At 41.2% G+C, this 26993-nt stretch overlaps 1 protein-coding gene across 2 annotated transcripts in view; it reads left to right on the top strand.

The window, feature by feature from the left end:
- Window positions 1-26993, top strand: part of ZNF804B (zinc finger protein 804B) — a 1261227-nt gene that overhangs the window by 881490 nt on the left and 352744 nt on the right. For both annotated transcript variants that reach the window (XM_069648408.1, XM_069648409.1), the window contains one exon: window positions 19198-19341. In XM_069648408.1, the coding sequence (XP_069504509.1) occupies window positions 19198-19341 (144 nt within the window). The remainder of the gene's footprint in view (window positions 1-19197; window positions 19342-26993) is intronic.

The raw sequence follows: 26993 nt of genomic DNA, 5'->3' as shown, positions 1-26993 counted from the left end.
TAAAATTTACCATACCCATGTAAGTATGAATCCCTGGGGCTAAATAGTCATATCTTTAGTCCTATTGTAGCTGTTCTAGGGATCTAAAATGCAGTCGGTCGCTGAAGTAGATGTCAAGTTTGGTTCCAGTTACCTGTTTTTCCAGTCTCTGATGCAGATGTTGTTCCATAGATGCCTCAGCTGTACAGGACAGACAACCTATACTGCTACACCCATTATGAAGAATGGCCCCATGAACATTGCAGACAGAAATAGTCGGATAAAAAGCATGGCCAGGAGATGCCAGACTTTGAGCTTGGCAATAGTAAACACAAGCTCCAGACAGGCTCCTCTACCTCTTTGCTGTGATATCCCACCTCTTCTGAATCATGGTTGCAGTGAATGACTACCCGAATGGTCCAGACCTTCTCCTCATTTGCAAAATCCAGGTTGGGGTGAGGCTCAGCCCACCAATGGGACGGATCTGCAACATTCAATCATGGGCACCTGCTAACCAAAATCTGCCCAGCAACAAACATCCCCTAAATGCATTCCCTTATTTGGACGTGTTCAGCATGAGAGGACAGGATGTTAGCCAAAAAGCAAGCTGGCCTAAGGAATGCCCAAACTATGAGGATCTGCCATTTTGAGAATATGATAATGAAAATGAGATTATTGCAGTAGAAAACATCATGCACAGTATTTTACCAGAAAAATAAGCAAAACATATTTCACAGACGGCAGGCTGTTCTAGGCAATCAAACATGTCATACAACAAGAAAATATGACACAAAGTGGCTTGTGTTACAAAGTAAAAATATGGAAATATGTAAACGGTAGGAAACTCTCCCTGCACTGGCATCTTTAGGGACTTACACATTTCCCCAAAACATGTGTTTTAAGATGGAGAGTGAGGCTAAATTGCCTCAATCACCCCAAAAGAATACATGATACCAAACCATAGACAGCTATTTTGGAAGTTCCTTTAAAAACAATGGGGGTAATTTCAAAAAGGATACATTTACCTAACAAGAACCCAATGACCTCGACAGTTCGGATCTGTAACAGTTTAAATGATGGGATTTGCTGTTACAATGGGGGCAGGAAAACGCATTGTCTTATTAAGTGTTTACCATGAAGGCTGAGAACTGATGGATGGCATTGCAAAAATGATAATTAGGTTTCCCAAATCCCAATGTGTCATGGGTATAATCTTGGTGAATGTAATGTAATGTAATGTTGTATGTAATGTTGTATCTGCCTCTCAACTTTCCAAATTCTAAGTCCACTTGATAGTTTTTTAATATGCAACAATGTGTATAAGATCCAAATCATTCTCATGGTATCCAACCTAGATTGTATCATTGCTTTCGACAGTCTTCTCCTGCACTGTGATTGACTGATGTGATCATTTCTTGATGTGTTTTCATTTTAAGACTCATAGCCTTACCAAGTTAGTCAACCAATTGTTCCCCACTCCGAAACTCTACTTTTGCCAATCTGTCTACATCAAATGTACACTTCATTTTGTTGCTTCTTGCAAAGTAATCGAAAAAAGGAAAACATTGTTTTTATAATTGTGTATGACTCTATTTCAGCATTAGTCAATTGACTTGCACTTATAGTGTGGAAAATACATCATAACAACAATACTAATACCTAGTACTCTCTGAAGGTTACCAAAAAGAAATGTGTTATAAGATACCTGGGAAAACACTGAACATGTCATCTATTTAGAGAGTCTCTTGCTCAGGTTCTGCTAGATCAATAGATGTTGAATGAAAAGTTAATGGTACTGCCAAATCCAATCATTATACTAAGATTATCATCATTATCATGTAATTTATTGTGTAGCTGTAGCCATTATAATCACCATACATATACATGATTAAAACAAAACAATAAACTCCTTCCACCAATGATAAATAATGTACATATTAAATACAATAATATTAGAAACTTCACTGTACATATTGCCAAGGTCTAGGATTGTTCATGAACAGTTCCTCCAAACATTTTGTCTCATGTTTTCCTATTAGCCAATGCATGGCTTAGTACCAGTACCAATATTTATAAAGCTTTAGTAAATGCCCACACTATCTGCCTGACTGTGCAATACTGTCTTCAACCTCTACATGCTCCAGTTTCATGTTTTTCATATAAAAATGTTATAAAATTGATTCATTTTTTTTGGGAAAGAAAATATTTTCGAAATGAGCTCACAAATAAAGACTCTTCTTGAGTTATATCTGTTTTATTTTTATTTATTTTATTTGTTTATTTGTAGAGCGCCGACCGCTTGCAAGCATCGGGGCGCATATGAGGAGACAGAGTCACAAAAGAGGATAGTACATTGGACGTGACAGGTTGACACATAAGGAAGTTAGCAGTAGGTGGTGAGGGTTCTAATCTGGGATTACTTGAAGAGCAGAGTTTTAAGTTTTTTGCGGAAAACATGGAGATTAGTTTCCAGTCTGAGACATGTCGGAAGATTGTTCCAGAGGGTTGCCGCGCGGGTAGGGAAAGCTCTTCCTAGACCTAGTTCTTTTTTTAATTTAGTAGTTGTTATCAAGCCCTTAGCTTCAGATCTTAATGTTCTGGTCGGGATGTAGGGTGTAAGTTTAGTCTTAAGATAGGCGGGTGCTTTTCCATAAAGGCATTTGTGGGTTAGACACAGGGACTTGAATTGTACACGGTCTTCCATTTTTAACCAGTGCAGGTCACGTCTGAAATCGCTAATGTGATCTCTCCTGGATTTTTGTTTGATGATTCTTATCGCCTGATTTTGAATCAGTTGGTACTTATGTAGGTTTTGCTTGCTGGTGCCAGCAAGGAGTGCGTTACCATAGTCCAAACGTGATAGGATGGTAGCTCTGGCAATGGAGGCACAATTCTTTTCATTAAGAAGTGGTCTAATTGCCTTGAGTAGTCTAATGTAGTAATTGCAGGTCTTGGTGACGTACAAAGCTTGAGCATCAGCGTTGAGTGAAGCTTCGAGAGTCATACCAAGTGTTTTGACCTTATCAGCTACTTCCATGTGGGATTCCTTGATTTGAAATGCCTTGTAGTCGGATGTCAGTTTGGCGCGCGCCTGAGAGGATCCAAATACCATCAACTCAGTTTTATTGCTATTCAGGCACATCCAGTTGTTGTTCATCCACACTTCGATGTTCTTGTAGAGGATGTTCAGTGTGATACTGTCCTTGGCATAATCACCGCTCAGTTCCATAACTAGCTGAGTATCGTCAGCGTAGTTAGTGAAAAACACTTGGAGTTGTTCTAATAATTCACACAAAAGGCGAATGTAGATATATAATAGCAATGGTGACAGGCTAGTTCCCTGAGGAACTCCGCACAAGATGTTATGTTCGGTTGAGAATTTGTCTCCCCAATGAACATGTGATCTTCTATTCTCAAGAAATTAGGTGAGCCAGCTTATGGCTTCATTGGAACAGTTTGCAGTTTTGGCTAGTGCTTGTTGTAAAAGTCGGTGGTCTAACAGATCGAACGCGGCACTTAGGTCTTAAAGCACTAGTAAGCCAGTTTTGCCCTTGTCCATGATTTCCAGAATTTTTGTTTGGAGGTCTAGCATTGCTGTCTCAGTGCTGTGTGCAGCTCTAAAACCGGATTGTTGTGTGTGTAGTAACTCGTTTTTATCAACGAATTCCTGTAATTGTGCTGTAGCGACTTTGTCCATGATTTTAAGGGTGAAATTGCAATTCATAATAGGCCTCAAATTATTAGGGTCGCGTTGGTCTAAGTTGTTTTTTTTTACTAAAGGAGTAATGGTGACTTTTTTATTATTTTCCGGCACTATTTTATCTCGGAAAGATGAGTTTACAATTTTCGTGAATAAAGGAGCAAAAATGTCCGAGTGTTCAAGTATTATTTTGGGAGGAAGCTTATTTTCCGCACATGACGATGGTTTCATTGAAGCCAGTGTTTTCTTCATGGTATCGATACATATTTGCTGGAATTGGAATTTCTCTTTCCCCTTGTCAGTTGTTGGTTTTACTGAGGGGTTAGGTTGGGGCTTAGTCTCGAGGGCAGATGCAGTTCGTTCTCTAGCCTTGATGATTTTATTGGCAAAAGCTATCTGGGTGCTTTCACATTCCTGTTGGGAAGGGTTGAAATTGGGAGCCAGAGCCTGAGGTTTGCCAATAGATTTTAATATGTCAAAGAGTTTGCTGGTAGAACTCGATGATGCTTCGATTTGATTATTGAAGTAGTTCTTTTTAGCTTCGATAATGCTGTTCTTATATGATTTTTCTAGTGCCTTCCAACTGATCTTGTTGTCTGTACTTATTCCATGGACAGTATTCATATGTAACTCTTTTTATTTACCTTCTGAAGACGATCTGGCTACTATGCATGCATCTCCTAAGCATACCTTGTATCTAGATGACCTAATTACAACTAGATTTTAGAAGGAGCTTTCCTTTTCCTCACTTTCTGCTCTTTCAACTTGAATTCAGTCATCTTTGATTGAATACATCTTTCCCTCTTATCTGAAAACAGGACAGAACTCCAACATTACTCAGGTCCTTGGCATTTCTGTCCTATAACCAGACTCCCTTTTTGAGGAAATATTTTGGAGAAGGTGGTTGTAGAAGCATACACATATAAATCACCATCAGTTACTCCACACCTATCAGTCAGGTTTACGTCAATCCCACTGGACTGAAATAGGTACTGTGTTAGTGGTGGATGATATCTTGATTATAATTGATTCAGGCAAAACATATAAGTTGGATCTATTGATTTTTCTGCTGCATTTGATATTATTAATCATGAGGTATTGTTATCAATTATTGCCTCTGGGGACCTTTCTGTCTCAAAATATTTAAATTCTGTTAACTCAATCTTCTCTCTATTTCCTGTTACTTATTGTGTTTCGTGGGTTCAATTTATGTCCCCTCTTTTGTTTGACCTGTAAATTGAATGCTTGCACAGCATTGTTTCTAGGTTTAACATTACTGTTCATCAATTTCCTGATGAGACCCAATTGTGTTGCATTTGTAATTGGCTAATGAACAATTGTATTGTTTTAGCAAACCTTAATTTAAATTTACTAAAAACTGAATGTGTTCTATTTTTTCAATCCGAGTCTTGAAAAACTCACATACATTTGGTTTGCGCCTTTGGCAGGGGAAGATATTCTTCCTGTTCTTGTTCCATTTATCAAATCTCTTGGCTTCTAGTTGGCTTGCATTGCTAGGAAAGCTGTTATTCTATATCCAACTCTGGTAATCTCTGGTGGTGCAAAAACACTCACAGTAAAGACGTTCTTCATCGTAATCTCCTAAAACCTACAGAAAAGCTTTATCTGTTGCCAAGCCTCATCAATCTGTGGAATTTACTATCTTCATTTAGCCTGTAGAAATATTTATATTTTGATACATTTAAATGCTAGTCTCATGCTGGCGTGACATACTGATCTCACATCTCTATTTATAAAAGTCCACCCAACAATTCTGTGTGATTTCAAAACTCGAAATGTGTTCAAAAGAATTAGAAAACTTCAACTAAGGTGATCCCCTGCTTTTCACTGTGGAGTTCACTGCAATGTTCTGTATAACAAACCAATTAATCAACACACACGTATCTCACTATTATCCGTCAATCCAAACATTAATTCTAGCAGTCTACATACAGATACATTGTGTCCTTAAATATACTAAGAACTTTAATATTTCTCTTGTACATTTACTTCAATCCAGTTTCAAACCTGTTTCAAACCAGTTTCTTCCATGATAAAAGTTCAACATGATGCAAGTGTGTTTAAAACATTCCATTGTTTCTAGTTTCAAGAGTTAAGGCAAGTATTGCAGTGGAGAAATGTGCTTGAAAAATTTACATTTAGAGAACATTTACAATCCACCGACACCCGTGCGCAGGTGTGAGATAGGGAATGTATGGTCTATGTGCAGGTCATTTAATGTTGGCAATGGTCAACGCAATGTGGCTCTTGTAGGTTTGAACTCAAAGTAATGCTCTCAAGGATTTATTTGCCCTGATCAGAAACCACCTTCTATGTATGTATTGGGTATGTATAATGTGCCTATACACAATGTGTTTTGAGGAGCTTGTATAATGAGTTCTTAAAATATGTGAATGCAGCTTTCACAGAATATGTGTGTGTGAAATTTAGTGAGCACGCGCTGTTACTTCCAGCAATCCTAAGAGCCTAGCTTTCATTGTATACCTGTGCATATGTGAGACTTTGAATACAGCTAAGCATGACGTTTTACATTCTTTTGTGTGTGGGTGTTCAATCTATATGCATATGCCACTGCCAATCTATGTATACATGCACAGCTTTTAATATAGTTTTTTAGCCTGCATGTCTTTTTGGGCTAGAGATGTAACCTTCTCCAGTAACATATACAATGACAGAACACTGTTGCCCTTCTACATTACACATGAGTGTCCTGAGTGTAATGTGGAAGGGCAATGGGTGTAAGTCATGGCACATCGTCGTCTGAGAGATATCATGCTTGCAAGACGTAGGGGGGGTGGGGTATAGCCGTAAATGAAACGTTTGTATAACAAACTTGAATATACAGAATTAGTTATTTTCAATAAGAATAGTGGAAAGTCTTAAATCCCAGCAGTCTGGTATCTTTAAGTACATCTTTCAAATGAATCCTCAAACACGTTGCAGGTCCCTTATTTCAAGCATGAACTGTGTGTGAGAGAAGTGCTAGAGTTGGGAGCAGAACACAATATAACAGTGTGTGGCTTAAAAAGTTGGACATGACAAGAAGGATGTGATTCGACTCTTATTTGGTTCTGAAATGCCTAATGTGGAAAGACCCAGGAAGATGGTGGAAGGTATCAGGCAGGTCAGGGACAAGGGCACAGTCAATTTCAAACTGTATAGGGTTAATATTGGGATGCCATAGGACAAACTGGGAATGGTATGAAGCATAAGAATACAGTGAGGGGGAGGGAAGGTAAGAGAGGGGATGTGAAGGGAATGGAGGGAGTGGGAAATGAAGCGGAAGATGAAAGGGAAGGGGAAATGGGACAGGGGGAAGTTTAAAGGGGGAAGGGTGAAGTGGGAATGGGAAAGGGGAGAGAGGAAGGGAAGGAAGGGAAGGGAAAGCAAACAGGAAAGGGACATGGAGGAGGAAGGGAAGTGGAACGTAAAAGGGAATGGGAAGGGGACATTAAAGTAGAAGGGGAATGAGAGGAGAGTAAAACGAGGAAGGGGAAAGGGAGGGGAGTAAAATAAGAAAAGGAAAGGAAAGGAAACTAAGTGAAAGGAAAGAACTATGAAACAAATTTGACTGGACTGCACAAAATAAATGACATGTGAGATTTGTCCGATTCATTCATATTACAAATGCATAGACTTTGCTGAAAGAGAATATGTGAGTTCTCATATTCCGACACACATAGAACTCTGAACTATCAGCAAATAAATGGATAGCACAAAAGATTCATGATGACAAACTTATTAATCAAATGAACACGTTTCATCTGCATATTCATGGACAGTGTTTAAGTGATCATTACTCACCTAGCTATGCAGATCACTTTCTCCAATGTGTGCACGTTTGAATAAGCAAGGAGTGTCAATATTAATGAATATGTCATGTGCATGTTTCATGTAACTCAGCACACATAGTAAGTCACCGTGTGCAATATATCTTGAGAGTAACGCTCTCCTATACACAATCGTGGGCTCACAAATTCCTGATGAACATTAGAGCACACATTTTAAGTAACCCGTTATCTTTCTTGTGACACCAATGTTTCAATGTAACCTGGCGTATATGCTATTGAGAAGTGCACATCAATGCATGTATGATAGTCTTTCATTTAAGTCACTGTACTGTTTCATCATTTTATTTTGTGTGAGTGTGAACAAATAATGTAACACAATTGCTTGCCTTTCCATTGGGTTATACAGATGTGCCATTGCAAAAAGAGCTGAAAGCTATATTAACGTCTCGGACGCCTGTATTGTCAGATCTACTGGAGAGGAAATAGTGTATTTTCGCCTTATAAACATGGCCTATATTAGTACACTTCAGACTTGTAATTAATTTGCGAGCGAGAACTTTAAAAAGCTGTAATCTCTCTGAGTGACTATTGTATTTATTTATTTTAAGTCCACATACAACCCGTAGGCATGGAGGTGCTGTTGCAGGTACAAGATACTAGTCGGGCTAGTGTAATACAGGCATAGTTTCATATAAGTACAAAGTGACAAAGGTAGTTTCAAAGGCAATTATGATAGAAAAACATACAGAATTATACATTGGTAAAAAAAAAAAAGAAAAAAAACAGGTGGCAATGATCCACCAGAGCAGGCATTTGGGTGGTGGGACAGAAAAGTTCCTGGCGAAGGGTGTGATGGGAGGAATTCAGGTTTAGGCAAGTAGCTGAGTTTGTAATGCTTTGTGGAAGAGCCAGTAAAATGTATCTGCCCTCAAGGAGGGTGGGAGGTTGTTCCAGAGCTTGGCAGCAAGGTGTGGGAACTTGAGCCTCCGGCTTAGCATCTTTTTACTTTGGGCACAATTAGTCTATCTGTGTAAGGGGTCCTAGTGGGTTTGGAAGAGTGTGCTTTGGCAATTCTTTTGGAGAGGTAGGGTGGTGCTGTGTTGGATATGCAATTGTGGGTGATCAAGAGGGTTTTGAAAATGATCCACTCCTTGATGGGGAGCCAGTGTGCATCCCTTCTAGCTCTTGAGATGTGCTCTCTTTTCAGGATTTTTATGACTGCTCTAAGGGTGTTATTCTGGATTACTTAAAGTTTTAGTATGTTTCTGGAAGAGATACCATTGAATAAGACGCTGCAATAGATTATGCAGTTCTTTTTTGAGAGGAAGGGTCTGGCTGCATTGAGGACCTTGGTAGAGTAGGCTGCCGAGGAGGCAATGGCGCTTACTTGTTTAGCCATGGCAAGTGAAGCATCTAGATTTCTAAGGTCTTTACAGTGTTAGAGATTGGTATCGAACAATTGCTGATTGTGAAGGCAGAATATTGACTGTTGAGGGTCTTAAGGATACTTGGCGGGCCAACAATCAGGATTTCTGTCTTGTCACTGTTGAGACTGAGGTGATTGGCTGCCATCCAGGTCTGAATTGTGGACTAGATTGTGTTAAGGATGTTAGTGTCATCTATGTAGTTGCCTGATAGGAGGATCAATATTTGAGTATTGTTGGCATAGTTGTGTAAGCCGAGTAAATCTAAAATGTGGAATAGGGGCCTGGTAAAAATATGGTATAGCGTAGGGGAGATACAAGATCCTTGTGGAACACCATAGGTGATAGGAGAGGGAGAGGTGTTGCTGATCTCTTAGAAGACTCTCAACACTCTTCCATCACAGAAAGATGCATCCAGGCAGTGGCTGAGCATGAGAAATGTGCTTGAGTGGTGAAGTGGTGGCAGAGAATATGGTTGTTGACCAGGTCGAATGCCGCAGATACTTCTAGGACTAGGAGCAGTGCAGACTTGCCTTCATCCCTGATCTCATCAAATTGATTTTTTAAGATCAAGCAGGGCAGATTGTATGCCGGCCTTGGGCGGAACCCGGATTAAATTGTTCTCCAGGAATTGCTGAACTTGTAGGTACACAGCTCAGTCCAAAATATTTAGGAGGATGGGGACAATGGTGTTTGGCCTGTAGTTTGTGGGGATGGCTGAGTCTAGGGATGTTTTCTTCAGGAGAGGGAGGCAGGTTTCTTTGAGGCTGGCTGGAACAGTGCGTTTAGTGAAGGAGGAGTTTGTTATAGCTGTGATGATGGGGGTTAGCATGTCAGCACAGTCTTTGACTAGGAGTCCAGGACATATGTCGCCTTTGTATTTTGAAGGTTTTAGACTATTAATCAGTTTGGTGACATCGGTTTTGGAGAGGTCTCAGAAGAAAAACTGAGTGGTGGAAGCGTTAGGGGAGGGAGGTGAGCAGTTGTTACAAGAGGTCATGGGTACTATGTTGAATGTTGCTTGTTGAGAAAGGATCTTCATATTCAAGGTGTCAATGTTGCCCAGGAGTGCCTCTTGGATGCTAGAGCACCAGATGATGTCTTTGATGATGGTTGTGGGGGGGCGCAGCAGGGGATTCAAGTTCTCTGTAAATGGTGAAGATTTCTTTTGTGTCTGACTTTGCATTGTTTATTCTAGTGTTGAAGAAGTTGGATTTAGCAGTGATTATGGATGATTTATATTGTTTGGAAGCTTTGGTGTCACTTTAATTTGGTGCAGATCTCAGCACCTTTCCTTCAATTTTCTAGACATTTGCTTAGATAATCTCCATAGCTACCTGATGACTGGCAACCACTTGAAAGTGGTAGGACTGGTTCTAAAATAAGGCAATGCTAGGCCGCTGCCTAGTTTATAACCTGCAGAGCATGGGCATTGGCGCAGGCCAGTCAGAGAGTTTAGTGGGACCTGGTGAAAAAAGGTTGCTGAGGGCCCCTTACATTTTTCTTTTTTGTTGCACAGTCCATTGGCTGTGCTGTACCACCAACAGGCGATGGGAGACTCTCCTTTAAGTTCATGTTTAGTATGACAGCAAATACCATACAAGGAAATACCACCCTTGTTCAAGCAAATAATCAAGGGTCTGGTTGATAGTTGCATAAAACTGTCAATCAATTAACACTATCTTAACACCAAAACAGTTACCCCGAGGAATTGAAATCAAGTCTTTGTGTTTCTATGGTAATGTAGGAGACCCAAAACCAACTGTAAAAAAAAAACGTTACAGGCTGGCTGGAACTTCCACACAAAAAAAGCATTGGCATAGCCAGTAGTTTTGTCTTTTTAATAGGCTATGTATGATCATTTGTTGGGTATCACCCTATACTTTGCGACACTCACCTTTGGCAGCTGTTGGCCAAATATGTCCACGCACTTGCATCATTGCCAGGAATTTATTTGAGATATATAGGTACGCAAACCATACTCACAACAATAGTGTGTGTGTTGTGTACAGTGTATGTGTGACCAATTAGATTATGCCTTGCAGGTGTACAAGGATGAGTAGAGGCTAAAATGCCCACTTGGCAAGGGTAAAATAGGCAAAGGTAAGAGATACACCTCCTTTGCCTTTTGTGGGCGACAGAAAGCTACACATTTAAGAGAAGTGTGAATGTGATTTACTAGCAACCTAAACAACAAAGCATAGCAGTCTAAAATACAGGTACTGTCCATTCAAGGCTCTATAAAAATAGAGATAATTTATTAAAACACACCATCTGCAAAAATGACTAAATAGAAAAACACACAAAAAACACCACTGTGGAAAGAACAGAGAATATGCAACATACATAATAATGTATCACTCTGAGCATGAATACAGGGGTGATAGGAAAATTATAAATCACAAAAAGGATTCATGTTTGGGTGGGTGGGGATGTGGGCAGTGGGTGGGTGAGGGCACTGGTGTGTGGAATACAGTTTGTATTTCGGGGAGGTCAGTGTGTAGGGGACAAGGCATGCGTAGGAGTGTTGAAGTGTGCGTGGAGTAGTGGTGATTGGATGGTGGATGTGGCAGTGTGTGGGGTTAAGTGGCAGTGTGTGTGGGGACATTTAGTATGTGGGGCCGAAAGTGTGTTTAGTTGCACTGGCTGTATTCCGTGTGTGTGTGTGAGTGTGTGTTGGGGAACGTATGTAGGGGAAGTGTGTGTTTGTTGGGGCAGTGTATGTGGGTTCAGTGTGTGTAGGGGCCGTGTGTGGGGTAGTATTTGGGGGCATGCAATGTTTGTGGGGGAAATATGTGCAAAGGGTAGTTTACATGTGTGGGCAGTGTCAGCCATTCAGTGTGTGTGGGTGGCTGTGTGAGTGGGGTCACTGTGTTGTGGTAATTAGATGGGGAGGTAGTATGGGTGAGCATTGTGTGGAGGCAGTGCCTGTGTGGGATGAATGTGGAGGAGGCAATGAGTAGATGTGTGGCATTAGTGTGTGGGGACAATGGGGGTCATTCCGAGGTTGGAGGTAAGGAATTATCGGCACCGGTAAGGGTGCCGATGCCAGTAATCCCTTACCTCCGTATTCCGAGGTCCCTTTGCGGGTCCTTCCTTACCTCCTGCTTTTAGCAGGAGTAAAGTACGGGACCCGCAAAGGTACTTCGGAGGTAATTACGGTACCGTAATTTAAGGTGCCGTAATTACCTCCTTCCCTATTCCCATTGAGCCCTATGGGGCAGAAATGGGAACGGGGAAGGGCAAAAGGTGAATGGGGAATTACCGGTCCCTCCAACCCTGGAATGGACCGGTAATTACTCCATTCACCATGCCGGATTTGGGACGGTTTCGGACGCAACCATGGAGCTAATTACTCCATGGTTAGCTCCAAATCCGGAATGAGGCCCAAGGGCCTCATTCAGAGTAGGGCTGTAAGGTTTAACGGTCACCAGTAACGAGACCGGTGCCATTAAACCCTTATCGCCCTACTACAAGTTCCCTATGCTGGTCCTTCCTTAACCCCTGCTTTTAGCAGGCGTTAAGGACGGGACCTGCAAAGGGACTTTAGTGCTAATAACGGTACCGTAATTTACGGTACCGTTATTAGCACCTTCCCCATTCCCATTGAGCCCTATGGAGGCTAAAATGGGAATGGGGAAGGGTCCTAGTGAATGGGGAATTACCGGTCCCTCCAGCCTTGGAATGGACCGTTAATTACTTCATTCACCAGGGCGGAATCGGAATAGGTTTGGAGGCAGCCATGCCGCAAATAGCGGCGTGGTTACCTCCAAACTCGGAATGAGGCCCAAAGTCTTGTTACTTCCTTTGCTCATTCATATTTGTAGAGTATTTGTTTAATTTTGTGGAGCTGAGTAGTTTGTGCGTTTTTTTATAAAACTGGCAGATATTTTGTTCATATAGGTCATATTTCAGTTTTCTATTTCCCCTAGTGACAATCAGCTGCATAGCACAGACAAGATATGTGTTCCATGTCACATGCCACTGCCACTTAATAGCCAATACCGAATGAGGACCATAGCTCTGTTAGAGGTTAACTTTAAAGACATAAGTAATTATTATCAGGTACCAATAAAATCACCGGGCCTTCACTGTCTACAAGCAGTGCCCTGAACCCTTGTCAAGCCTACAATACACCCTTCGTCTGAGAGGGTAGATTTTCTTTTGCCAGGTTAAGTGGCCATTTCCAAGCCATCCTGATTCACTATGCCAATCTCAATTATTATATGCTCCTCTTAATGCGTGTCTAAGTGGAAGCATATATTGCATGGCGACCCAAATAACAAAACAAAAAAATCTCCACTTTTGAATTGTAAGTTTCCTGGAAATGCTCTCTTTTGTCTAATTGTTTATGTGCCGTATAATAGTTTTTTTTAATGTGGCCCAAGGAAACTGCTATAAACCCTGTCTCTGGAACTTTTTAACAATGCAGGTTATACTGCTCCTCCATTATAGGGGTCAGGAAGGACATAAAGAACCTACTCTTCCAAAAATATCTCACTAATAGCTGATAGTTCCACAGAACCCTACCAATGCCCTCCTCCCCCTTCAAGCCCCTACCTCAGCTGCTCATCCAACCCGTTCCAGCTCCTCTAAAACCCCTGCATGCTACCTTTAGCCCACTGGGTGTGTCCCCTATGTGCAGTTCTCCATTGCTTGCCAGTGAGCTTTACGCTCTATGAACTGCATGCATACATACACACTTTCTGGCCCTGGAGTGTAAGCTTCCTCAGCATTGTTTAAGCATTAGTCGTCCACAGTTATTGACAGATTCCTTCCGGTGGCATCCGTATTCCAGGTGGAGTAGCTCACTGACATTGTTGTAATCTTTGGATAGTGCATGAGGTGTCACATTTCTAAATGAAAATACTCGTTTCATCCAAAACAATGCTCATAGAAAAGTAGAACAAAACTGTATGTACTGTATGGTACACGAGTGTGTGCTTTCAACACACGGGGCTAGAACCACAGAACAAAGCGTTCCAGACAACATCCAAACAACATCCTGTGAAATTAAATCTCGTAGTAATGACCTTCATTTGGGGATTTTGAAGGAGCTTGAATAACATCAGAAGGGAATAATATAAGGGCACAAGTCTGAAAGATGCATGCAAATAAAATACAATACTGTATTCTCTGAAAACAATGCATACCATATAATGGAAAACAGCTTCGCTGACATGCAGTCAGATTACCCCAGTCACTATGAAACTGTTCCATAATGAAGCCTCCCTGAGTTTGATACAACCTTGGTGAAATTTCAGTTGGTCAGATGCAAGGGAATTCTGTCAATTAAATAATGCTAAGTGAAAAACCTGCACACAAATATATGCAGCACTTTATAGCATAGCATGCTTACATACCTGCAACATTCACTTACATGCGAACACCGTACACAAGAAACGTTCAGTAATACAGGAACAATACTGCAAAATGTTCAAAAAGTACACAGATGTAGAATTGTGTGATTTTCATAAAATACATTTTGAAGGTGCTTGGAAATAGAAATAGTTATTTTTGTACACTACGTATAGGAAATGCAAAGCCTTTAATTGTGGAAGCATGTTGAAATGAGTGAATGAAATCAGTAGTTTATGATTAATTATAGCATCAACATTATGTTTTGCAAACATGCTTTTGTTATGGTGCATAAACATGCATTTATATTTTCTGCCATTTTTTAGGATAACTGATTGTTAAATAAAGTATTTTTCAGCAATTGATTACAGTACAAGTAAATTAACATTCACAGCCTTCCCTTATTTAAACTCTGCCCTCTCTTGATGTTTACCTCATTGCACTGTGCCCTGATACAACTCCCTTTTAACTATTTTCAATGAGTTTCTAATGCATACAGCTGCGCACAGGTGGGTGTCTATACATCTTTTGAATCTCTATGATTAAAGGTCCTGGCACGAATGCCATTAATAAAACCCATTTCCTTAAACTGGGTCTAGTAGAACATTTCTCAAATATCATTTGAAAGTTTGCTAGCATGAGCTACTCGCAGCGGACATGGAATCATTTTCATTATTCCCCTGCCATAACTATCATCTGCTTTAGATCCACTGTTCAAGCACTGGTCCTATCCCACCTGGATGGAAGCAATGCACTCCTCGAAGGCCTCCCATCAGTTACTAGCTCTTGACCCCTGGTGTCTCGCGTACCCTTGCACTTGCCATCAGCTGGACACATTTTTATTTATTGTCTTCATTTATTTCACTGTTATCCTGTGTACTGCACTGCCCCCTCCCCTTCCCCCCGCACTTCCCCTTCCCCCCTCCCCTCCACTTGCATGATCTCAATATCACCTGGCCTAGTAGGATCTTTGTCTGTCTTCCCTCTGTTTTCCCTCCCTTGCCTCGTCGCAACTTGTGTATAGATGCATTATAAATGCCATATCATATCCTCCCTTGTGTCCCTGAGAAGTGTCCTACACATGTCCGCACAACTCATCAAGAGTCCACTCACATAGGTCCACATCACCCTGGCCCTCATCGACCTTCACTGGCTCCCACTGCATGCACAAATCACCTTCAAGTCTTGATGCATCATCTATAAGGCAGTCATTGTCAAGTCATCAAGCTACCTCGCAGAGAAACTCAGCATATATGGCAGACAGTGCACCACCAGAAGCCATGACACATGCAGACTTGAAATCTGGCACTGCAAAAAAAAAAGGAATAGAAAACAAACCTTCTCTGTCTATGCCCCAAGACTTTGCACCCTCCTCCCTGACAGCATCAAACCAACCACGTGCTCCTACAATTCAGAAAAGAGCCCAAGACCTTTACTGTTGTATTCCTCTGTAAAGCACTGCATTATGTATTTGTATTGTGGCATACCTCTGTAAAGCGTTCCGTTGCTGCTCAAATCTAGGTCTGCACTTAATAAAAACAATAACAAAATAATAATACTAAAAATAATAATACAATCTGCTGCTTCTGTTTTTGTTTAACTTGAAGACTGGGCATCCTTTTTGAAATTCCATTATACTATTTACAATAGGTTGTACTACATCCAGTTGCTGACGTATGGGCTTTTCAATATCTCCTGAAGCTCTTTGAAGAAATGTTTTATGAAGACTTTCGTCCAGGCCTGTGCACTGCACCACCCATTTTCTCCCTCACCACACATCTTCAAATAGTGTCATTCAAGCTGTATTCTTTCTTTCGCTTATCACTGCTCTGCTTTCCCCCACTCGCTCTAGTTCAACCTTCTTATCCTCGCCCCTCCTTTTATCTTGCCATCTCGTTCCCCCACTACTCACTGCCCCTCATTGATCAAAGGCTCTTTTCCCAATGCCCTTTGTAAAACCAGTTTTAAAGGTTGCCCTTGTTAAGTTGATCAATGTTTGATATTTGTTCTTGTTCTAATGTTGACACGTAAGTGAACTGAGAGTCATAGATAGTAGGTGCTCTGCTAGGGATCACAAACATTTGGGAAATATATCTATACTGTTTCCATATTTAACACATGTGCCTATTACAGTTGCACATACTTATGAATATAATATCAAGCAAACTTATCACAGACTCCCACACAACTATTTTACTGAGCGAATGGGAGCAGGTGAACACTCACTCTTTAACCGAAGGACACGGAGAGCATATCGGTCGGCGACCTATCCTCCAGGGAATCACCCCACCCACCGAATGTAGCCTTCATTTCCTTGACTTTTCTGAACCTGCACTTGCACGGTCTGAACTCTCACAGGGCATAGTAGGTTTGTCCCCCCCCCAACTGTCTCTTCTTATTTTGTTGTATTTCGTGAATTTAATTATTTATCATTGTTGTATTACTTTGTCGTTCATCCCCTTTCCCCTCCCTGTTGCCCTGTGGGCACTTTGAAACAGTATACACTTGCTCTCTAAGCGTCTAACAAGTGAACAATAAATAAATAAATAAAACAGAGGATATAGAAACATGTCACAGCAAAAAACATAGTTTACTTTTAGAAAAGAAATGCGACACCTGAGATTTCATATTTTCCAAAGGCAATGCAGTAAGATAAGCGAATGAGAAAAGCATCTCTACTAATCCTCAACGTAGAATGTCAAATGCCTAGAAGGAAACGCTCTGTGAAACATGGTTTGAGAAGGAAATACACTTTATAAAACAAAACATGCATTTGCAAAGCAATGAGGGAATAAACCTCTGCATTCACAAAGAAAAGAAGATTACACAAAAGCAAAAGCTTAAGGTCTCATTTTATAAGACTGCGCATAGCGAGAGTTCCAATGCCATAGGTCTGTGGACAGCTTGATGTCCCAGATTATAAGACTGTGGCTAAAGATGGTTGCCAGGTCATAGTTCTGTAGACAGCTTGAAGTCTCACCCAGGTTATGAGGCTGTGGACAGCTTCTAACATTTGCAGCTTCATTCTAGTCAATCGAGCCTTGTCCCCAGTCTGATATTCATGAGGTTAGCATGGCAGGAAGGCAGGCAGGTTTTAAATATATCAACAAATGAATGGGAAACAGCAGGGAGAATGTACGGCAGCCCCAGAAGCCCTTGCTGTACCTGCCAGCAAGACAAAAGAAAAAGAAATGCTGTCTACAAAGCGAGGCCCCATTTAGTGTGTGAGGCCCTGGGCATACTATCCCTCATGAACTCCCCTAGGAATGGCCCTGAAGGAATGCAATGTTGACACTAAAATCAGTAAGCACTGCTATTTACTGGGGGTTGTATACATATTTGCTCCAGTTCTGTACACTTGTGTGTCTTTTCTCACTCGACAAAACACGTAGACAGAGGGATGTCAAAGTCTGGCGGAGTAGCATATGGCACCAGGGCTGCTGATAAAGGTGAAATGTTAATCTGTGCATGGTGTCTAACGGACTTCAAAATGGTTCATGCTAATTTAATTCCTAAATTAAACAGATGGGACCACGTCCATGTTCACTTATGTCCAAAAGGTACCTTCCGTGCACAGTCCCCTTTTCCAAGCATAGTGCAAAAGTCAAGATTAAAACAAAGCAAAGTCAACTTTACTCTTCACTTTTCCAGTACATAGTGGAGAAGTACAAGTGCCTCACTAATGATTGGGGGAGGCATTTACAATTGATTCCTGGGGAATACATCTGAATTTACCAGGTCATCATTTAGGGCGGATTCCATAAGAATACATTGCTTTTCCACCAGCATCAAAATACCTTGTGGTTGTAACACAGCCACATTTGTCAGCAGGAGTGGAGAAAGCAGGTAGACAAGTCAAGCATGTCCTATTCGCAAATTCCACCACAGAAATGGAACAGAATCCCACGGATTGGTAAAAATTGCACTAAAATTTTATCACTATTTTTACTGCCATACTTACCGATCCCCTGGACCCCGGGACCCTGGATATTTGCTTCAACACTTTTCTGGACAATTGCAAGGCAATCATAAACATGGGTCACATCCTCTGCCCCTGCCATAGGACACACCTCTCCTGCCAGCTGGTCTTGATGAGTATCACCTTAATTCTGGAACAATTAAAGTCTTTAATATTATATATTGTTGGAGTTTTTTTAGGCATCAGATGCCACTTGATCCCGATTTACAGCTCATAAGTTGATAGAGGGAGGAAGAGGGCACAGAACACACGAAGTGAAAAGGAGAAGTGTTGCCAAATTAGTGATTTCATGTTAATGGGCATCAACTAAACCCCCCTTGAGTGAAAAACTTGTTAATGAAAGTTCAAACCTACTTATTAATCAGACAGTGTCATATACACATAAGGAAGCATTACGGATATATTTAAATGTATGGCCTTGCGACTTTAAATCCCATACCCAATAAATGGTAGCTAATGACCTCAACAAATGTTACCTTTATGCTTCTCATAGTAAAGCTGGGTCATATATTTGAGATGTAATAGCACCCTTCCATCCTTTCATATTTGGCTGCATATTTCCTTTCATATTTGGCTGCATATATGCCATGAGTCATTGAGTTATGCTATGCTGTTTTCCATGTAATTAATATATGTAACTAAGTACCAAATTAAATTGGACTGACTAACCACATGATTTGAAAAATGGAATTGTATGATACATTGTAATATGCAAATTGCTAAATCAGTATTGCATAAAGCATTTATGGAATTGACCAAACAATGCGTTACTTCCAAAGTCAGTCAGTCAAGTGTGCAATCTTCGTTCTCAAGCTGATTCCCTAATTTAATTTACTTCATTGTATAGCAAAAACAGTGTTGCCTCTTGTGATGAAACCTTTCTCATTATGTTACATCCTATGATGTCCACTGCTTCTTTATCAACATCTCATTCTTCTTCTGCAGGGTTATGCTGAAAAAGAGAAGGCCATCGCGAATGCCCTCGAGGATTTGAAGGCTAATTTCTACTGTGAATTATGTGACAAGCAGTATCACAAACACCAGGAGTTTGACAACCACATCAATTCCTATGACCACGCTCACAAGCAGGTAAGCTCGAACAGGAGGACTTGGCTGGCTTTATCTCTGAAGGCAAAAGTACAGCAGTAGCTGGAATAAAGCAACGTTCTGAAGAGATATCGGTTCATGTAAAGCAATCTGCGAGATCATTTGGTCCATTAACATTTACAAGGCTACTATTTATATGGCTGAACTTATAAATTGCCGGAGGCATTACCGAAGAGGTGATCATGGCCTTTAGGAGCTTACGAACAAACTTCATTTCTGACCCTTGTTAGGCTGTAATTAATGTTCAGGACACACAGAATATGAGGAGGGGCAAATCTATTGTGCAAGATAAAGGTTATATTATTTGTATAAAATAACCTGATGGCCCCTGTCTCTAATGGGATAACTAATCGCGTTAGAAAAGGTTAGCGATCCCTCTTGTAGCTACATGTAACCTCCTTGTTAGTCTACTCATTAGCCGAGAAAGCAAGGCTGCTCTTGATTTTCTCATTTTTTTGCTTATTCTTGATAGTACAGGCTTCCCGCTAAATACCTGATTTATTGCTGTTGCTTTAGTGATAAAGTTAATGGTACGGGTCTGCTCTTGTTGTATATTAAGACATATCACCCATGTATCACTCATAAACACAATATGTTCCCTCAAACTTGCCTTGGGGAAATTAGATTCAAAATTATTATTGTGTTTACCAAATCTTTATTGCCCACATTAAACTTCCAATAGCCTAGAGCGGCGTGTTTATGCAAAATGGCCAGGCGGGTGTGTTGGCAGAGGGAAGTACTTAGAGGCTCTCAGAGAACATGAGGTGTCCATATTAGTGATTCATGGCGATGCCAGGCGGCAATGGAGATAAAGGACTTGTCACTTAGAACATTTCCACATTGAAATAAGCCTCAGTGTGCTCCTGGCAGCAAATGTTCATGCATTGAAATAGGAAGCGTTGCTATCAATCAGTGAAGCCAGCTCAAGCTATTCCTCACAGAGGCCGTGCTTCTTTCAACAGCAGGATCTCTCCCCATGCAGGGATCTGATACCAAACAGCCCCTTGAGGTGTCTTCCCTTGTAACATCCTACTCTTCTCTTAATATATGCACATTCAGAAATTAGCATTTAGCTTGCGTTTGTTGGTTTTCCATTGCAGTGTTTAAAATACATCTCTCTACATACTGGGAAACAGATGGAATCCCATGGTGCCCTTTTAACCATAGTTATCAAGTTCTCCCATCAATTGACCGATTAGTCAATTATTTTAATACTGATCATGTTCCCAACATTCACTGTAACAACGTTCATATAAATACCATGCATCTCATATTAGAACATGTAAAGTGTATTTGTTGATCCCAAGTAGGAACAGTATGCTTCATGGCTTCATTTATCGGCTGATAAACTGTACATATGCAGAGTTCCCACCTGCAGGGAAATGGGAGTACTCACAGGTCCCGGATTGGAGCCTTGTTAGTGCAGAGCCAGCCTTTCATCTTCACAAGACTGGGAAAGTGAATATCAACGAGTTGGTCATAATAAATAAAGATTTCAAGTTATGTTTTTTTATATGTACATCGCCAGTATTTGCATTTCCATTAATATTAGGACGTTGTTATGCCCTTGACCCAGAAAGTGATACGTAGATTGTATGTTGAAGTTTTTTAAGTTGGAACAATAATTATATCCTAATAGAAAATCTTCGCATGGAAGCATTGATCATTACCTCTTGGAACACCTAAACTAACTGATTGAAATCGTATAATTACCAGAGATAAAACATACATTTAGCAAAATCGCACTGTTTATTGAATTGTTGTTTGAAATACATGTGTCATTCTCTTATGCACAGTGAGAAAAGGTGAAATGCTAGAGCTATGCCACATACCGTTAGCATCTGCAGTTATTCGAACTTTGGATGTTAAGAATCACTCATAGTCATACTTCCAACGACAGGTGCAGATGAACAAAACATTTTTTGGGGGTAAGGCACATGGATATGACGAGAAAGAGTGTTAGAACACTGTCTAAATCCAAATCATTATTTATAATATTTCTAATAGGAAGCATCCATTGGGTCCCTGTAAAACACTGCAAAGTGAACAAATTTGGGTTGAAGAACTTTGCATTAATATATTTCAGAAACAGTTACATCCGAACTTAAGTGCATCTTCTAGAACATTCTTAAAATACTTTTAGGAATTTCGCTTTCTGAGAAGTTGTGTTGGCAATGAGAGGTAAATAATACCCTAGACTTGACACTGGTGGCAGCCTTGTCAAACCGAAATGATAGACTAAAGCCCAATCTAATGCAGCGTTGTCCAACTCCAGGCCTCGAGTGCCAGAATCCTGACTGGTTTTCTGGATGTCCCTCATTAATATTCATAAAAAAGTGTGTGTCATTTAGAACCACTGTATGCAAATTATCTCATGAATATTAAGGAGGTGTATCCTGAAAATCCAAAATGTTACTAGCCATTGAGGCCTGCGGTTGGACAACCCCGATCTAATGGGAAGAAGCCAAGGGATAGAGAATGGGAGGCAAGGGAAGAGATCACATTGAATCAGTCCCATGAAGTCTGCAAAGCAGAGTGACCCAGAGAATGATTGTGGAATGACATCAAGTATTGTGGTCCACCCAAAAGAGTAACAACAGTGGAGGGACTGACAGTTGCTACATGTTGGGACACCCACTCTTATTTTCTGAAACACAGAGTCTTGTGTGTACGTCAAATACTGGGAAGCAATGTTCAGGCAAAGTCTAACATACACTGCTGTGATGTGTTGGGATTCAAAATCGTATGATCTAAACTAAAGAGCTACAAATGTTTGAAACATTGGGATAGAAATGATGTCCTATGTGTGATATTATTTGAAGAAATACTTAGTGATAAATATTGGAAATCATAGTATGTCCAAAGTATCGCAAGTTTAAAAGACATTGAACAAATACAAAACGATGCTCCGGTGTCCATATCAGTCAAACATTGATTAAAACTGCTCAAAGTGATGACAGTTGTGAAAAAGTACATTCTAACTTTTACATTCATTGAAGGGAGTGATGCATACTGGGAAAACCTTATGTCTTTTTAAGTCTAATGTTCATTAAACAAGACCATCTGCTACATGCTCCACCAAATCCAAGTCTAATAGCCTCATCACGACTTTGGCGGTAACCCTTATATCCGGTGGTAGCGCTATTACCGCCGGATTTAAGGGTCCGCCAAAGCAGGACTTCGGTGGATTTCTCCCCAGCTCTGAGCTGGGGGGAAATCCGCCAAAAATTTGCGCTATTACCGCCGGCAGGAAATCCACCGGTGGTATTAGCGTGAAATTTCCCCATTGAGCCCAATGGGGAATGGGGCATTCCCAAATGGGCTCAATGGGGAATGGGGATTGACATTACCGCCGAACTCGTGATCCGGCGCTACTAGCGCCGGGGAGTTCGGCGGTAGGGCTAATACCGCTGGCGGTAATACCGCCGGCGTTACCGCCCAAGTCGTGATGAGGCCCTAAGTCTAATTTCATTGAGAAAATACAATGTGATGTAATTTGGACAGGCAGGCGGAAGAAGAAAGTGAATTTTACTTCAAAACTCTAGGCCCTTCTTTATGTTGGTAACTAAAATCATCACAATAATTACAAATCCGATGTTTTGCACAAAGAGAAAAAAACATTGTCTGGAAAAGCACACATCATTAGGTGTCAAAAAGCTAATAAAGGCAGCCAGTAAAGTCAAAGTATCCAACATGTTACACGAGTAATGAGGAGCCTGATATCTCTAGGATCTGCTCTGCATATTGGCTCTTGATTTGACCGGCCCTAAATAATGAGCTAATCCCGTGTGTGGTCACCTAAAGGTGTGTTTGAAACCTCCCATTTGGCAACAAAGGGTCAACTGAGTGATAATTAAGGGTAATTTATTCTATATGATTAAGTATTTCATTTTGGAGTTCATACCAACTCTGTATGCTGAAATAGATTCAGAGCACCTGGAAAGAGGTGTAGGGAGCAGCATGTGAAAAATACGGGCACCACATGACCAACCACCTTGGTCCAGAACCAGGAGAGAAACATCCCATTGGTAACTGTGCTCAACCTGATTTACAAAATTACAAAAACAAAGAATCTAATTTACATCTTCCCATCTGACCATAGCTTTTAAACAAAATTGAATCAAGTGTCATAAAACATGATCCCTCTTCCAAAAAACGGGAACTAACTATGGCTAGGCTAGACCATCTGAATACAGTCTGATCCAGCTTAGCCGGTCTGAGAGACATGCCTTGAACCTGAAAAAATCAAAACAAGTTATAAAGTCCCTTCACTGACTCCAGGTGTTCTTTGTTACATGCATAATCTGTTTTTGAAAAAAAAGCCAGTTTTTCTAGCCACATGCAGTGCCCTCGCCTAACCTTTGTAGAATAGAGACTGGGATTGTGGGACACCATCAGTCAAGCCCCGAGAAATCAGCCAATTTATCTCTCATTCAAAAACATGCAGAAAACTGAATTTGACAGAGGGACAATGGTCAGGTTGGGCAAATATGTGAATTGCAAGGCCATCTTTATTCTGTAAAACTTCAAACTTCTCAGGACTCTCCATGGCCTTGTATTCTGTTCTGTCAAACCTCTCCCAAATCTCTCCACAAACTTGGTTTCTATTTGGATCCTCTCAGGTCTCACCCACTAGGGGTTTCTTTCAGATTAGATTCCTCTTAGTCTCACCATGACCTTGTTTTACATTCAGGTTGCTCACATGTTTTTCCACAAGCATGGCTTTCTCAAACCTCCCTGTGGTCTGTTCATGACCTTTATTAATCTCAACGCAGCACTTATGCCACTAATGTGTATTTTTGCCACCTCCTTTAGGACCCTTTTAAGACAGACAATAATCTCACCCTCCTGGAAGGGATTCATCTTCTCTGGGTTGTCGAGGAAGCGGGTCACCTTTGGGATTTCCATCAGATATAAACATCTGTGGATAGGACCTTACTGTAGGTCCTCTTTTCAAACACAGATTAATCACTTCTCTTTGCACCTCTGGCACATCCCTTCAAAGTAACTTTCATTCAGCAATGAGCAAATAGGCTAACTGTTCCCAGGGCACTCATTTGGTGGTTGACAGGGGTAGCACCTGCTCCGCCTGGCTCCCCTTCTGCTGTGCGCAGACCTGCCCTTGTGACCCATTGTGGCAGTGACAGTGCCAAGAACAGATATCTGTATTGCACCTGAAAAAGGCAGTTGTAATTGCAGCTAAATGTGGCACAACCTTTTTTACCTGGATTCTAGATCTCATTAGCTGGATAAATAATAGGGACATTGCAGGAAAAACCATGAAGGCGCCATCACTAACAGGTTGCCAGTCCATTAGTGAAGAATTTCTGAATGGTTGGGCTCAGAGGAGGGGCTTTCTGTGCAGCTCATTCCTGTTACTGTAGAAACAGGAAGGGTATGGGGGCTATGTCTAGCTAGCTGGCAATGGGTAAGAGCAGCCTGAAGTACCCAGCGACAGCACAGCATGAATGCAAATCTCATCAGTGTTTTTCGTCTGCTTTGAGCATCCAGCGAGCCAAATCAATATTTTGTCATTGGAAATGTTTCGATAAAAAATAACTCTCCGTCATTTCTTTCGGTAACATCACATAGAACGATTCTGAGGAACAATGCTATGTGATGCAACTTCCTGTTTTGTAAAGGGGTGAAAGATTGTGTGCCATCATTTCCACTGATGCCGCTTGGGGCGGGGTAAAATGTCATCAGAGGTCAAGGGTTGTATGATGTTACTTCCATTTCCCTGGCATTTTGGTGAAATGACGTCCCTGACTTTTCCCAAGTAGTGGTTCTCCCAGTGTATCCAGGTAGCAGATGAACGTCTCTATGTTTCATTCCCATCTTCCCTCCTGACAGGCATGTCCCCCATTCTTCTGAATGGCTGGATATGTGAGTTATTTCTGAACTGGCCCAGTACTGGTTCTTTCCTTTTTGGTCTTGATTTACGTGTCCTGATAGGTCTATTCTATTATAGTGTGGATTTTGAATTGCGGGCTCATTATTAGCTCCTTTTGGGTACTGATCAGGATTTAATTGTTGTTTAAACTCCTTAACGGTCTGCCTCAATCCTCTAAAAAGGGTTTGAGACCTCACCACCATTTTGGTCTAACGAACAGGATTAGGCATACTTCCATGGTATTCTGCCGTGCTCAGTATACTTGCAGCAAGCGGAACCTGTTGTTCCAGGTGACCCAAGCAGTCATCCTCTTGCTTAATGGTTGAATAATTTCCTCATGGTTTGGATTACTTTACTTTATTACATTTATACTGTGCACCATTAACCCGGAGGCATGAGGGCGTAAGCAAACATACAAGAACAAAAAACACAGCAGCACATAAAGAGGGAACAACGCACATGTCAGTCCAAGAATAACACATTTGGTAATCACATGATGGCTATAGTCTATTCCTGAACAGATCGATAAGTCATAATCATGATACTCTAGAGTTGAAAAAGGTAGCATCAAGATATTAAGTTACAATTCGAGGACCCCCTCGGCAAATATTGGCACATTCCTAAATACATAGGTAAATTACTAGACCCATAACCCACGAGAATACAGTCCCTGTTTGATTGAGAGAACCATTTACTCAAATCAATCCTGCGTAGTATCTTCAGATAAGACAATCTGACGACTCCCGGCACTGTTCTATGTCAAAGCCTTGCCAGCACCTAGTTATGTAGAGCTTCTCTATGCTAATTTCTTTCAGATTTCTTAATGTTTGTAAAGACAAAGTTCCTTTGGTCCATAACAAAGGCCTGTATATTTTTATCCTTAATTATCTGCATTTGAGACTTTCCTATGCGCAATCTCAGAGAAGTCACTTGATTAAGTTTATCACTTACCTCTAAAGGTTGATTAACAGATTTTAAAGGAGATTTATAGTCAGATACAGGGAGTGTAGAAACAGTTCCTGGGATTGCCCGCTAATATCATCAGCAGGCAATTTATCATGTTCTTTAGTAGAAGGAATCACTGCAGAAGGTGCCCAAGGGTCACCCAGTCAGTACGGTTTGTGAGGCTTGATCCACACTCTCCAATTGTATATCAGCTTGTCAAATATTGTCAATTTTTACAGGCTAATGAAATGTGACTGGGACAGGTTGTTTGTCCATCTGAGATACATTGTTCACTCTGGGAGGACGCTGGTCAATCACATAGTCATCTAACAAGTCCACCAAGGAGCAGAGGTCAGACAGACTATTACATAGGTGGAGCTCTTTAAATATACTGGCCCTCATTACGACCCTGGCGGAGGTCCATGGTGCAATTTGCACCATGGACCATGGCGCAGAGCTGCCAACTCCGCCATGGGGGTTGGCGGACTTACCACCCCATTCCGACCTTGGCGGGGCGGTAAGTCCCCAATCCCCATTTACCCTTCCCCATTCCCATTTTTGCCCCATAGGGTATAATGGGAGTGGGGAAGGCGTTAATTACGCCACCGTAAATTACGGTGGCGTAATTAACAACAGGTCCCGTAGCGCCATGGATTTTTCTGCCCGGAAAAACCAGGCGTGAAAACCGCCATGGCGCTACGGGAACTCGTAGTAAGGCGGAAGGGTACGCCATGCATTACGCTGGCGTAATACCCCTTCCGCCAGGGTCGTAATGAGGGCCACTGCCTTTATGTGA

This window comes from Ambystoma mexicanum, chromosome 2q, assembly GCF_040938575.1.
Source record: "Ambystoma mexicanum isolate Mex_15411 chromosome 2q, UKY_AmexF1_1, whole genome shotgun sequence".
NCBI classification, from domain to species: Eukaryota; Metazoa; Chordata; class Amphibia; order Caudata; family Ambystomatidae; genus Ambystoma; species Ambystoma mexicanum.
The sequence above is the reverse complement of the archived record's forward strand: the minus strand, read 5'-3'. Positions and strand labels throughout refer to the sequence as shown.